At 45.0% G+C, this 12,625-nt stretch overlaps 1 protein-coding gene across 1 annotated transcript; it reads left to right on the top strand.

Annotated features, from left to right (window-relative positions):
• Positions 1-409: 409 nt before the first annotated feature.
• Positions 410-11,873, top strand: GLT6D1 (glycosyltransferase 6 domain containing 1). The gene is made up of 4 exons (XM_063082568.1): positions 410-450; positions 3,817-3,864; positions 10,432-10,569; positions 11,201-11,873. Exons 1-4 carry the CDS (start codon positions 410-412, stop codon positions 11,871-11,873), a joined length of 900 nt encoding a protein of 299 aa, XP_062938638.1.
• The last annotated feature ends 752 nt before the right edge of the window (positions 11,874-12,625 follow it).

Raw genomic sequence — 12,625 nt, forward strand, 5'->3', positions numbered from 1 at the left:
GGAAAATAAGCGCATAAAAAGATGACCAGCCACCTTCGTTATTAGGGAATTGCAGATTCAAGCAATAAAGTGCCACTACACTGCTAAAATCTAAAAATCTAACATCTAAAAACCAGTTGCTGGGGGGCAAGCAGAAGGCACAGCTGCTGTGGAAGACCACGGGGCCCTTCCCCACGAGGCAGAATGTAGTCTCAGGGTACAGTACGGCAGCTGTGCGTCTGGTTGTCTTTATCCAACCTATTTGAAAACTGATGTCCACAGAAAACCCTGCACTGGGTGTTTATAGCAGCTTTATTCATAACTGCTGAAGACCGGAAGCAAACAAGACGTCCTTCCATAGGTGAATGCATGAACAAGCCATGGTATGTCCATACAGTAGAATACTGTTCAGCATGGAAAGAAACGAGCTATGGAGGCATTAGAAGACATGGTGGAGCTGGACATGCATACGTATTGCTAAGCAGAAGAAGCCAGTCTGAAAAGGTATGGTAACTACAGAGGCAAGAAAACTACCAGCGGTGGCCAGGGGGTGGGGGGAGGGGTGATCAGGTGAAGCACAGATATTTGGGGTGGTGCCAAAGCCACTCTGTATAGTACCAGAGCAGTGCACGTATGACACTATGCATTTTCAAAACCTAGAGGACTTTCCAGCACCAAGAGTGAAATGTAACATATGCGGATTTAAAAAATCACCTAGGTGGCCAGAGGTATCCCAGGAAGGAATGCAGGGTGTGAGACAATGACCTAACTGTGTCACAAATGTATGGAACAAGCTCACTGAGAGCGGTGAGGAAGAAGGGCGCTGGCCGATGAACTTGGGCTGAGCGGAGCCTGCAAAAGCAAAGCCCCTCGGAACCGTGCCCGGCACCGTGTTCTCATCGGTGCCTTTTCTCCTCGGCGCGCATTAACCATTCTGCTGCTGCGTACATGCGCATCTGAACTGAACGAGTAAGTGGACGTGGACTGTGGGAGCCTTGGGGACTTCCTAGACAGTCAGGGGAGGGGGCTAGAAAGGTTCATGTAGCAGCGACTGAATGAAGCTGGAGACATCAGTATGAGCTCGCTTCTGTTCCTTAAAAGGAGCGGAGACGGTGACATAGAGACACATTTATAGATGTCTGTACATACCCACAGTTACTATATGCGTCCTCCCTCTGTCAGCTGAGAGAGCCTCGAAGCAAGGAGGCTCGGTGGCACGTGCACACCCAATGCCCAGATCTTCGTTCCTAACACCGTTCTCCATGAAAGGAGCCAAGGTGGCTCGGAGACAAGGCTGATTCCAGGACTGGAGCGGGAGATAAACAAGACCAACTGGAGCATCTGTGGTGTCAGAAAGTAGGGAAGCGATAAAAAGAAACAAACACCAAACTCCATATGGAAGGGATATGTCAAAGGGCCCCAGAGCCAACGGAAGACCTCCCAGTGGCCAAAGCCGGACAACTTGAGCAAGAAAACAAAGTTGCACCAGATTATAATCCAAAGTATAAAATACCCACGAGTCCTTCCTGTTGTAAATAAAGGATTGAACGAACAGAAGGAAGAAGAGGCAAATCTCCCCGGTGATTTATGTAGACACGCCACTCCCAAGCAGGTGAGCCCGACGCCCCGCTCTGTAGGTGTGGGCTGCACGTGGCACTTCTGAGGATTACGGGATGGACAGGGGGAGAACCTGAAAACACCACCCCAGCCAGGCAAGCAAGGTCTCCATCGACAGTGGGCCATGTGAAGTGTGACAAACGGTCACAGTATAGAGGAGCCTAAGCACCCATGAGGACTGGATGGAATGTGGGATGCAGGTGGGATCCTGGGGGAAAAAGGAACATCGGGTGAAAACCGAGGAAACCGGACTATAGGGTGGATTTTAGGTAATGATGTATTAACATTGCTTTGCTGATTGTAACAGACACACCACACTAATGCGAGATGTTAGTGACAGGGGAAACTGTGTGCAGGGATTCTATGTACCATCTTTACAATTTTTCTGTAAATCTGAATCTGCTGTAAAAATCAAGCTTATTATATAAAAAGGGGAAACAAAAATAGAGCAAGAGACAGAGAGTGAACCCCACTGCTTTGGTAGCACCATTCTGTGTCGTTTGTCCTCCTGGAGGACTGCTCTTTCATGCAAAGGATTTTTGCCAGTTGTAAAGGTGTTAAGACCATCTATTTGACAATTGTGGGCTATCTTCAGCAGAAAGGGTGCAGTGAGCCACACACGAATCGATGGCATGGGTTTTGCCATCTGCCCCAGAACGTCAGCATCACGCCTGGCATAGAGTAGGTGCTCGGTAATTACTTGGTTAAGAAACGAGTGACTAAATGGATATTAATTCCAGAAATTCTCTTATTCAGACTGCACTATGTGTTTGTTCAAATCCCAAACCTACATGGTTTTGTTGTTGTTGTTTATCCAAAGAATAAGGAATCATTTACCAGTAGGGTTGACACATTTAGGAAATAAAAATACAGGATGCCCAGTTACACTTGGATTTCAGATAAACAAGGAATCGTGTTTAGCTGAAGTGTGTCCCATGCAATGTTTGAGACAAACCTACACTAAAAAATGATTCACTGCTTATCTTAGACTCAGATTTAATGGGCGTCCTGTGTTTTGTCTGACGAACCTTCACAGAAAAGGCACCTCTGCTGGCAGGAATCTTTGTCATATATTCTACAGACTGGAGAGCAAACTGGACGGACCCAAGGGAGCTCTAAGAGTGACAGGAGGAGGGACAGAAAAGACTGAAATCCCCAGAAGCAACCACCGTCTGTGTGTGGGGGGGTTAGTACGTATGGAGCATGTGCATGAGTTCGAGGACTGGGCTGGATTACGGACAGGACAGGACAAGAGAGGGCAGGACAGCACTGCCACTTTTATCGGCCGCTCTGCGACAGGCTGCATGAGAAGTCCCTCCCAGCAGGAGAGCGGGCAAGGGGCCTGGGGTAGAGGGGAGAGAAGAGGGGGCACACCTGTCTACATGATACTGCTCAGCGGTGTGGGGCCAGGGGAGTCTCTGGGTCAGACAACCCCAGAGGGCAGCACTTTGGGGATCTTTTACAGCCACATGGCTAGCAGATGCCATGTGCAGTTTTGTTGGGCGTGTAAAGTAGGATCAAATATATGCTTGTTTGGCCTCTACTTAAAGCAGTCGCATGTCTGCGTCGTCTCTGGCACATTCATGAAACAGCCCAGACTGCTGTCTCTACACGCTCACACGTGCACAGGACCAGGGCCTGACGTTTGCTGTTGCTTAAGTTTCTCTGACGAGCTCTTCAGTCAACCCGTTCCAAAGTTTTATATAACCTTATCTCACTTTCTACTCCGGTCATGACCCCAGAAATTAGCAAGACCAACACTCGAAAAGAATGATGATGTTTTAGTTAGTTCACCATTTGTCACTTCATGCTTTTAATGAAGCTCGGTGGGGGGAATTTGGATTTTGACAGAATATAGTCCTGGGGACTCCCGTAGTGAACTGTCTGTGGCTGAGGACACCTCTGATGATATCAGAGAGGGAGCCAGTCCTAACGTGATTCCTCCTACTTACAAATGTCCCAGAGTTCTGAAAGGGAAGTTGCCTGATAAGCTTGTTGATTCCCTCCCTGTGAGTGCCTGTCAGTTACAGTCACTCAGGACTGAAATGGTGTGTTTAAGGCTGTCTCCCGACCTGACGCTTCCCGAGGACAGGAGCTAGATCTGCAGGTTCATAGTGCGGAGCCAGCACCAGACGGCGCCCCGCACATCCCAGGGGCTCAGCAGGTACGCGCTGAACAGACAAGTTCTTTGTGATAACCCGGTTTTCTCTTTGTACCCAGGAATTACTACGTAGAGGAACTTCGGCTCTCAGACTGGTTTAAGCCTGGGTAAGAACAAAAATGTCTGTTCATATGCTCGTAAAAATAATATCTCAATTTGGAGTGGTAGCGTTCCCCTGAATCACTAAGCTATGGCTGTCATGGGAGGTTTCCAGGAGTTGGAGTTTTTGTTTTTGAGGCTCTTATATGCAGACCTAGGGTCTGTTCATCAAGAATCAGGCAATTATGTGGCAGGGAGAAAGTTGGCACGCTCTACATGGAAGCTCTTTGGGAGCCACTTGAAAATGCAACGAACGACCCCTCCCGACTTTGACGTGGACACTTGGGAGGGGCCTGGTCCTTTGTGATGAGCACGTTGTGTTCTGCTTTATGATTGTAGACCATGATTTATTTAACCAATTCCTTATGGGTTTGGGATTATTTACAGTTTGGGGGCTAAGTAATGTTTTGGTGACTAACCTTGAACATTTGTTTACACTGATGTGTGGGTTTATGTGTGGGATAAATATAAACGGAGTCATGAAGTCAAAGAATGTAGACATTTAAAATTTTGATGTAAATTTAAAAATTGCTAAATTTTCTCCTTAATTGTATCATTTTATTTTCTTATCTACAGTAGGTAAACTCAAGGATTATCTTTTGTCAGCAAAACTGCTAGTTAAAATATCTCAATTCAGTTTGCATTTCCATAATTGTTATTCAGTTTGAACATCCTTTTGTGTATTTATTTTTTGCATTTCATCTTTTGTAAATTCCTTTTTTATATATGTTTTAAATGAACTTCAAGGATTAGATCAACCATATCCCATTGTTCATGACAACTCTTGTCATAGTTTCATGCAAAACCCACCCATGCTTTTATTAGTTTGTTTGCTTATTTTTAATAAAACAACAACTGCAACCTTCGATTCTTGCATGCAAGTTTCTGTCCTCCTTTCCCTCATCCTGTGTCTGCCCCCACCCCCCACCCCTCATCTCTGCAATAATCGCCATCCTGAATCCTGGTGCTTGGTTATGTCATCCTGGTGGATCAGACTCTCACTTTCCTTTTTATATAACTTTATCTCATCTATATGTGTTCTGAAAATGTCCACTGCTAAATTTTAGTGGCTTAGCTTTACAAAGAGGATATCATGTTTAATTTCCCCATCTCCAAATGCCATCACATTGGGGCTTAAGATTTCAATATCTGAATTTGGGGGGTATGCAACCATTCAGTCCATAGCTGCAGATAATAACTTTCCAAAGCAGTATCCCAATGTAAAATCCCAAAGATCTTGCTCTTTGTTACTGCTGCTGCCAGTAGAAGGGGCATAAAGAGTAACTCTTGAGTGATATTAGCACAAATGGTGGAGTAAGGACCTCCAAAAATTCCCTTCTCCATAAAATCAGTTAGAAAACTGGCAAAAATAGAATCAACTTTTTCGAAACTCCAAAAATTAATCAAAGGCTTACAGCCATTGGGGAGCCTATGTTCAGGAGAAGCAGCTGAATCTTGAGGACAGCTGAATCTTGAGCAGCTGAATCTTGAGGTGAGGACAGTGAAGTTTTTGTCATTTTAACTTTCCCTGGACCCATTGTGTCCCTGCAGCTCCACAGCAGACTTGAAAGCTAACAGTCTACATTTGAAGTGAAAATCAGCTTCCTGGAAGGTGCCAGAGGCAGCACACAGGGCTAGAGTTCCTTCAGATCCTCAAACCCAGAGAATTCCTCATTGGACCTGTCTGGTGGGTTCCCCACTTGCAAGGCTGTCTGTATTTGACCTGACTAGGTGCTCTCCCAGTGCAAAAAAGTTTCCCCAGGGTATCTGTTGAAAACAAGTACAGGCAATTGTTTAATTTTACATCTGCCTAAAGCAGGTGATAACAGAGCAAATAACAGATTAAACAAGAAGCTTAAGAGGAAAAGCTGGGAATGATATATCTACAGGGGCTTTGAAAAGCTCTAACAAATGTGGAATACCTGGGAATCTAGAAGGCATGTGCCCAGGAAAGACCTGAGATAGCCCTAAGTTCTCACCTCTGGCTGATCTTCAGGTTCTGTGGAAGCAGGAAGTGAAGGCTAAGGCAGTGCCAGAAACCAACTGCGTTGCTGAGTGATGCAGGCTTGCCTCGACATGCACAAAGAGTCCCTTGGCAGACTGGGAGACTTGTCAATTCCAGGAATTTAAGGAAATCTGCCGCATGATTTGATGACCACTAAGCTAACTGGGCAGAGGATTCAGTCACCATAAATCACAAAAAAATACAAACTTTACAAAATCAGTTCAGGAAAGTCATGAAACAAACATGGCAACAAAAAGCAAAAACAACAAACCCCAGAGAAGGAAGGAGAGCCCAATCTGCAGAGATGCCACATTATATTATTTAAAATATCTAGTTTACTATTTACTATTTTACTGACTATTGAATATAAGTCAGTATTAGTCCAACTAGATTGTTATAAGTTAAGATGTTAATTGTAATCTCCAGGGCAACTGCTAAGAAAATAAGAAATACATAGTAAAGAAACAAGTGAATTAAAATAGTACTCTAGAAACTACTTATTTAACACAATAGCAGTCATTAATAGAGGAACAGGGGAATAAAAAATATATGATATATACAGAAAACAAATAACAAAATGACCATTTTGCTATTACATTCTGTAAATGGGAGAAACACTCCAATTAAAAGGCAGAGATTGTTTGAATGGATAAAAACATGATCCAACTACATACTGCCTACAGGAGACATTTCAGATTCAAAGACACAAAAAGGTTTAACTAAAAAGTCTAACCAGGCAAACAGTAATCAAAAGAAATCTGGAGTTGCTATGCTAATATCAGACAAAACAGACAAAGATAAAAATTGTTACTAGAGACAAAATAGGGCATCTTATAGTAAGAAGAATCAATTCATCAATAACATACAACAATTATAAACATCAGCACCTAGCAACAGAGTCCTAAGATTCACGAAGCAAAAACTGACAGAATTGAAGGGAGAGATAGATAATTCAACATAATAGTTGGGGACTTCAATACCCCACTTCCAATAATGAACAGAACAGTTAGACAGAAAACAAGGAAATAGAAGGCTTGAAGAACACTGCAAACTAGATTTAAGAGACATCTGTCGAACACTGCACCCAGCAACAAAATAATACACATTCTCAAGGGCACATGGAATACTCTCCAGAATAGGCCATATGTTGCATGATAAAATAAATCTCAAATTCAAAAGGATTGAAATCATACAAGATATGTTGTCTGGCCAAACTGGAATAAGATTAGAAATCAATAACAGAAAGAAATTTGGGAAATTCATATATGTGGAAATTAAACAACTCACTCCTAAATAACCAGTGAGTCAAAGGAGAAGTCAGAAGGGAAATTAGAAGATACTTTGAGCTGATTGAAAATGCAGACAGTGCCGTCCAACACAGGATGCAGTAGGAGCAATGCTTACTGAGAAATTTATAGCTGCAAACGCACACAGTAAAAAAGGAAGATTTCAAGTCAGTAACCTAACTTTACACATCAAGGAAATAGATGAATAGGAGCAAAATAAAGCTAAAACAAGTAGAGGAAAGAAAAAGAAGAGTAAATCAGTGAAGTGGAAAATAGAGAAACAATAGAGAAAATCAATGAAACCAAAATTGGTTCTTTCAAAAGATCAACAAAATTGGTAAAACTGTAACTAGACTGACGGGGGAAAAAAAAAAAGACTTGAATTACTAAAATGGCAGAGGGACATTACTACCAGCCTTCAGAAGTCATGATTATAGGGGAATACTATGAACAATTACAGGACAACAAATCAGACAGTCTAGATGAAAAGGAGAAATTCCCAGAAAGACAAATTCTAGAAAGACTCAAAAAGAAAGTGAAAGTTCGAGTAGACCTATAACAAGTAAAGAGATTGAATTAGTAACCAGAACTTCCCATCAGGAGAAGCCCAGGACCAGATGACTTCATTGGTAAGTCATATCAGATGTTTAAAGAAGAATTAATACCAAACCTTCACAGACTCTTCCCAAAAATTAGAAGAGAAGGGAACACTTTCCACCTCATTTCAGGAAGGCAGTATTACCCTGATACCCAAACCAGACAAGGATCCCACAAGGCAACTGCTGACTGCTATCCCATAGGAACATAAACTGCAAAACCTCTCAACAAAATACTAGAGAACTGAATCCAGCAATGTGTAAAGAAGTACACACCATGAACTAGTGGGATTTATCCACTAAACAACAAGGTTGCTTCAATTTATGAAAATCGACCAACATAATACACCGTATTAGTAGAATAAAAAACAAAAACCACATAATCATGTCAATATATGCAGAAAAAATATTTGAAAAAATCCACCCTCCTGTCATAGCACAGACACTCAACAAACTAGCAATGGAAGCTAACTTCTTCGACCTGGTAAATCAAAAGCACAAACAAAAGGAAAAATAGGTACGGTAGACTTCATCAATACTGAAAACTTTCATGAACCAAAGGACATTCTCGAGAAAGTGAAAGCCTGCAGAATGGGAAAAAAAATTTGCAGGTCATTTATTTGTTAAGGGTCTGGTATATGCAATAGGTAAAGAACTCTAACGACTAAACAGCAAAAAGACAAATAGCAATAAAAAATGGGTACAGGATGCGAATAGACATCTCTCCAGAGAAGACACGTACATGGCCAACAGCACATGAAAAGACGCTCAGCGTCACTCGTTGTCAAGGCAACACAAATTAAAACCGCAGCAAGACGCCACTTCATACCCCGTGACGAATAAAGATTGTGGGATGGCCGGACTAACAGAGTTAGCAGCAAGTGCTGGCGAGGACGTGGAAGCACGTGAGCTTCCATACACTGCTAGTGGCGGTGCAGCAAGTTGCAGCATTTATGGAAAACGGTTTGTCAGTTCCTCAGTCAACCGTAGAGTGACAACATGACCCGGTGATTCTACGTCTGGGTATGTGCCCAAGAGAGTTAAAACATGTCCACAGAAAACGTTGTATGTGAGTGTTCACGGCAGTGTCAGTCATAATAGCGAAAACACGTCAGTGACCCAAGTGTCCCCCAGCTGATGGACAGATGAACAGAACGCGGTCTGTCCGTGCAGTGGGGTGTGTTCAGCCGTGTTCCAGAACAGGTAGCTGCAGAGACCGAAAGTAGATTTGTTGTCACCAGGGGCTGTGGGGAGGGTCAGCGGGAGTGACTGCTGTCGGGCACAGTGGTTTGTCAAAGCGTTTCATTTTCCTTTTCTTTTGTCATTCACTTTATTTTTCAATTTTGTTTTTATTTATACACATTTGTGGGGTATAGAGCTGATTATCAGTATCAGCTTGCAGCATGTGATGATCAAATCAATATTATCAGCATGTTCACCACTGCAAACAGTAGTTACTTTTGTCCCTTCCACGATGACTTCCTATCCCGCGTCCCACTCCCCCTTTCCCACGTCGAGTAGCTACAGGTCTGTCCTCTCCTTCTGAAAGTAAAGGATTTCATTTTCCTTGGGGCAACCGTAAGCAGTGGGGGTTTTCCTGTCACTTTCTGCATGTTCATGGTCAGCATATAGGGATAGATTAATTTTTCGTGTGCTGACCTTGTATCCTGCAACCTTGTGCATTCCCTTCCCAGCTCCAGGAGACTTTTTTTTTTGGATTCCTGGGATTTTCTGTGTGGACAGTCAGGTAATCTGCAATGGGACAGGGTTACTTTCTCCTTGTCAATCTGACGTCTGCTGTTCTCTCGTGCCTCGTGGTGCTGGAGCTTCCACCGTGCCGCTGAGTCAGGACACTGAGCGTGGACGTCCTCGCTGCGCTGCTGACCTCGGGGAGGGCCTTTCGGCCTTCTGCTCTTCAGTGTGGCAGCTTTGGGGTTTTCGTAGATGTTTAGACTCAAGTTGAGGGATTCCCCTCTGCTCCTGCTTTTTTCTGAGAGCTGTGGCCGTACGTGGGGACTGAGCTGTGAGTGACGCTTGTTCTGCACCAGCGGACGCGGCGGCGATTGTTCTGTAGCCCCTGAGGTGCTGCTTGACATCGGTTCATTTTCAAATGCTGAACCAGGCTTGCCTGTCTTAAATTCTGTTGTTACTTTGTTATTTTTGAAAGCAAACCTAGTGTCTCTCTCCCTTTTTGGACTCATTTTTTAAAATTTCTGCTGTATTGTGCGATGGGCTGAAAGCATGAGGGAGAAGGCCTAAAAGGCATCTCTAGAAACTTCTAGGAAAAGGGAGGGGGAGAAAGAAAATGGGGAAGGAGGTGGTGGTCCTGCCACAGTCCCAGCCCCAGGCTGCAGTCGGAGAACGTGCAGGCTCCGGGCTGCCTGATGTGCAGCTGCAGCCAGAGATCAAACAAGCAGCTCCTGCGCCGAAAAGGTAGAGGGAGAAACGGAGCCAAGAGTCGAATCCCGGCTCCGCCACCTGCCAGCTGTGTTATATTAGGCGACTCGCTCAGCCTTCCGTGCCTCTGTTTCCCCGTTTGACGAGCAGGGCTAGTGATGTAGCACCCTCTCACACGGCGCCTGGCACATAGTTAGTGCTCTCTGGCATTAGCTGGCATTGCCCAGGCACCCGCCGCTGCTGCCGTGGTGAAGTGGGACCTGCTGAACTCGCTTCTTGTCCGTTCTGCAGAAATCGCCCTGATGTCATCACGGAAACGAACTGGCTCGCTCCGGTTGTGTGGGAAGGCACTTTCAACAGAGAGGCCCTGGGGAAATACTACGGAAGGCAAAACCTCACCGTGGGCTTGGCTGTCTTTGCCCGTGGCAGGTGGGTGCCGCTGACCTTTGCCCTCTTTTAGTTTGGGAAAATGAGGCTGAGCGTCCCCGGGCCTTCTGTCCCCGAAGAGCTGCTCATCCCACACGTGGCCCTGACTCCTGGCCGTCCTGCACGGAAAGCTTGTGGTGGTTACTTTCCCCACCGGTGGCCGGTCCTTCACGCCACTTGGGAGTCTTGTGACTAATATCCCCTCAGCTCTCACTCCCTTCCTTCCCGACAGTCGCTCCGAAGCGTGATGGCTTTTCCTGGGCCTGGGGGTCGGCTGCATTATGGCCCAGCAGCCGATTCAGCCCCCGCCCCTCCTGCAGCATCGACACCGCGGCTGACACGGCGCAGTGGGGGCGCCTCTAACTGCACGTGTTTATGGGGCACGGAGTTCTGTGTCGATATCTGTGAACAACGTGTGCCGGTCAGATCAGGGTGACGGCATCTCCATCACCACCAAACACCTCTTTTCTTTGTGATGAGTGTTTGAGGCCCTCTCTTCCAGCCATTTAAGAACATACAGCAAATTATTGCTAATTAACACACCCAGTGCCACTGTAGGCCGCTAGAACTCACTGTTTTAAATCTCCTATAGGCTTTAGGAGACTAAGTTTCCTCCTTTGTGTGCGCTTCCCAGGCTGGTAGACGAGCACCTGAAGCTGTTCCTGACGTCAGCCAGTAAGCACTTCATGACTGGCTACCGAGTTGTTGTCTACATCATAGCGGACGTCTCCTTCCAGCTGCCTGACTTGGAGCCAAGTCCTCTTCGGACGTTCCAGATATTCAGAGTGAAGGAAGAAGACCTGTGGTACGACCACGACACGGTGCGCATGAGGAGCTTGGGCCAGCACGTCATCTGGCACATCCAGTATGAAGTCGACTTCCTCTTCAGCATGCTTGCCCACCAGGTCTTCCAGAACGACTTTGGGGTGGAGACCCTGGGCGCCTCTGTGGCTCAGCTCCACGCATGGTGGTATTTTCAAAATACCAAGAATGTCCCTTATGAGAGGAGGCCTAAGTCAGCGGCTTACATCCCGTTTGGACAGGGAGATTTCTATTATGACGGCTCGATTGTTGGTGGCACGCCCCATGAGATGTTAAACCTCATCCAGAACTATCTGAGTGCCACTACCCAGGACATCAAAAACGGACTTAACAGCACCTATGAAAGGCACCTAAACAAATATTTTTTTCTCAATAAACCCACCAAGTTGTTATCACCAGAATACAGCTGGGACCTGACATTTACCCCCCCTGCCCAGATTCGCTATGTCAAGGTGGCGCATCGTTCCCAGAGGAATTATGATTAGGCCATTGAGTTTATAGACTGATAAATGAATCACAGAAGCAGTCTTTTATAAATAGACAATGTCTTAAAACCTTCCATTTTTGAGAGATGTAAAAATTTACGCTCTTCCAAAAGGAATTTTTCCCCTTGCAATTTCGAACCGTCCAATTTGGCTAATACAGGATAAAGAATAAAAGGATGATTATTTAATGTTAATACACAGTAATGTTATTATCTGTGTATCACAGATAACATGGAAATACTTTTGGCATAGAAGGAATTTTTTTTAAATGGAGAATGACTGTTTCAAATAAAATAGACTCACGAAATGGAAAAGTGTTGTGTGCAAAAGAAAAAATAAACATTTATTAGTTCACTCATCAAATACATTGGTCCTGTCATGTAGTCTCAATCTGTCCAGTATGTGATTGGACACAGATGAATTAGAGGCATTTAACCAAATACATGTCACCAGGGAGGGGCACCCCGCCAGGTGCAAACAGGGACAGAAAGTAGTTAAAAACATAACTGTGTCCTTAGCAGCCTGCGGTCTAGTGGGGGGTGAGGCTGTCGTAGGGTTGATTTTGCACATTCAAACGTGCTAAAATTGACGAGGAAGACGTGATCTGCCCAGGGTGCCGTGGCAGTCCAGAGAGCTGTCCCCTCGCAGTGCAGTCATGGAGGGAGGCATTCGTCACTCAGGGAGGCGGTGCAGACAGTGATGAACAGTTTTAGTAAGTGTCATGGGCTGAATCGTGTCCCCCTCCCATTCAC

The sequence above is a fragment of the Cynocephalus volans genome, chromosome 17, assembly GCF_027409185.1.
Source record: "Cynocephalus volans isolate mCynVol1 chromosome 17, mCynVol1.pri, whole genome shotgun sequence".
NCBI classification, from domain to species: domain Eukaryota; kingdom Metazoa; phylum Chordata; class Mammalia; order Dermoptera; family Cynocephalidae; genus Cynocephalus; species Cynocephalus volans.

Bases quoted from the DNA above. Each gene is read 5' to 3' on its own strand.
- GLT6D1 (XM_063082568.1), top strand. From the start codon at position 410: ATGGAGGCATTAGAAGACATGGTGGAGCTGGACATGCATAC. The intron at 451-3,816 runs GTATTGCTAAGC...CTTTGTACCCAG, and splicing joins GTGGAGCTGGACATGCATAC to GAATTACTACGTAGAGGAAC. The intron at 3,865-10,431 runs GTAAGAACAAAA...TCCGTTCTGCAG, and splicing joins TCAGACTGGTTTAAGCCTGG to AAATCGCCCTGATGTCATCA.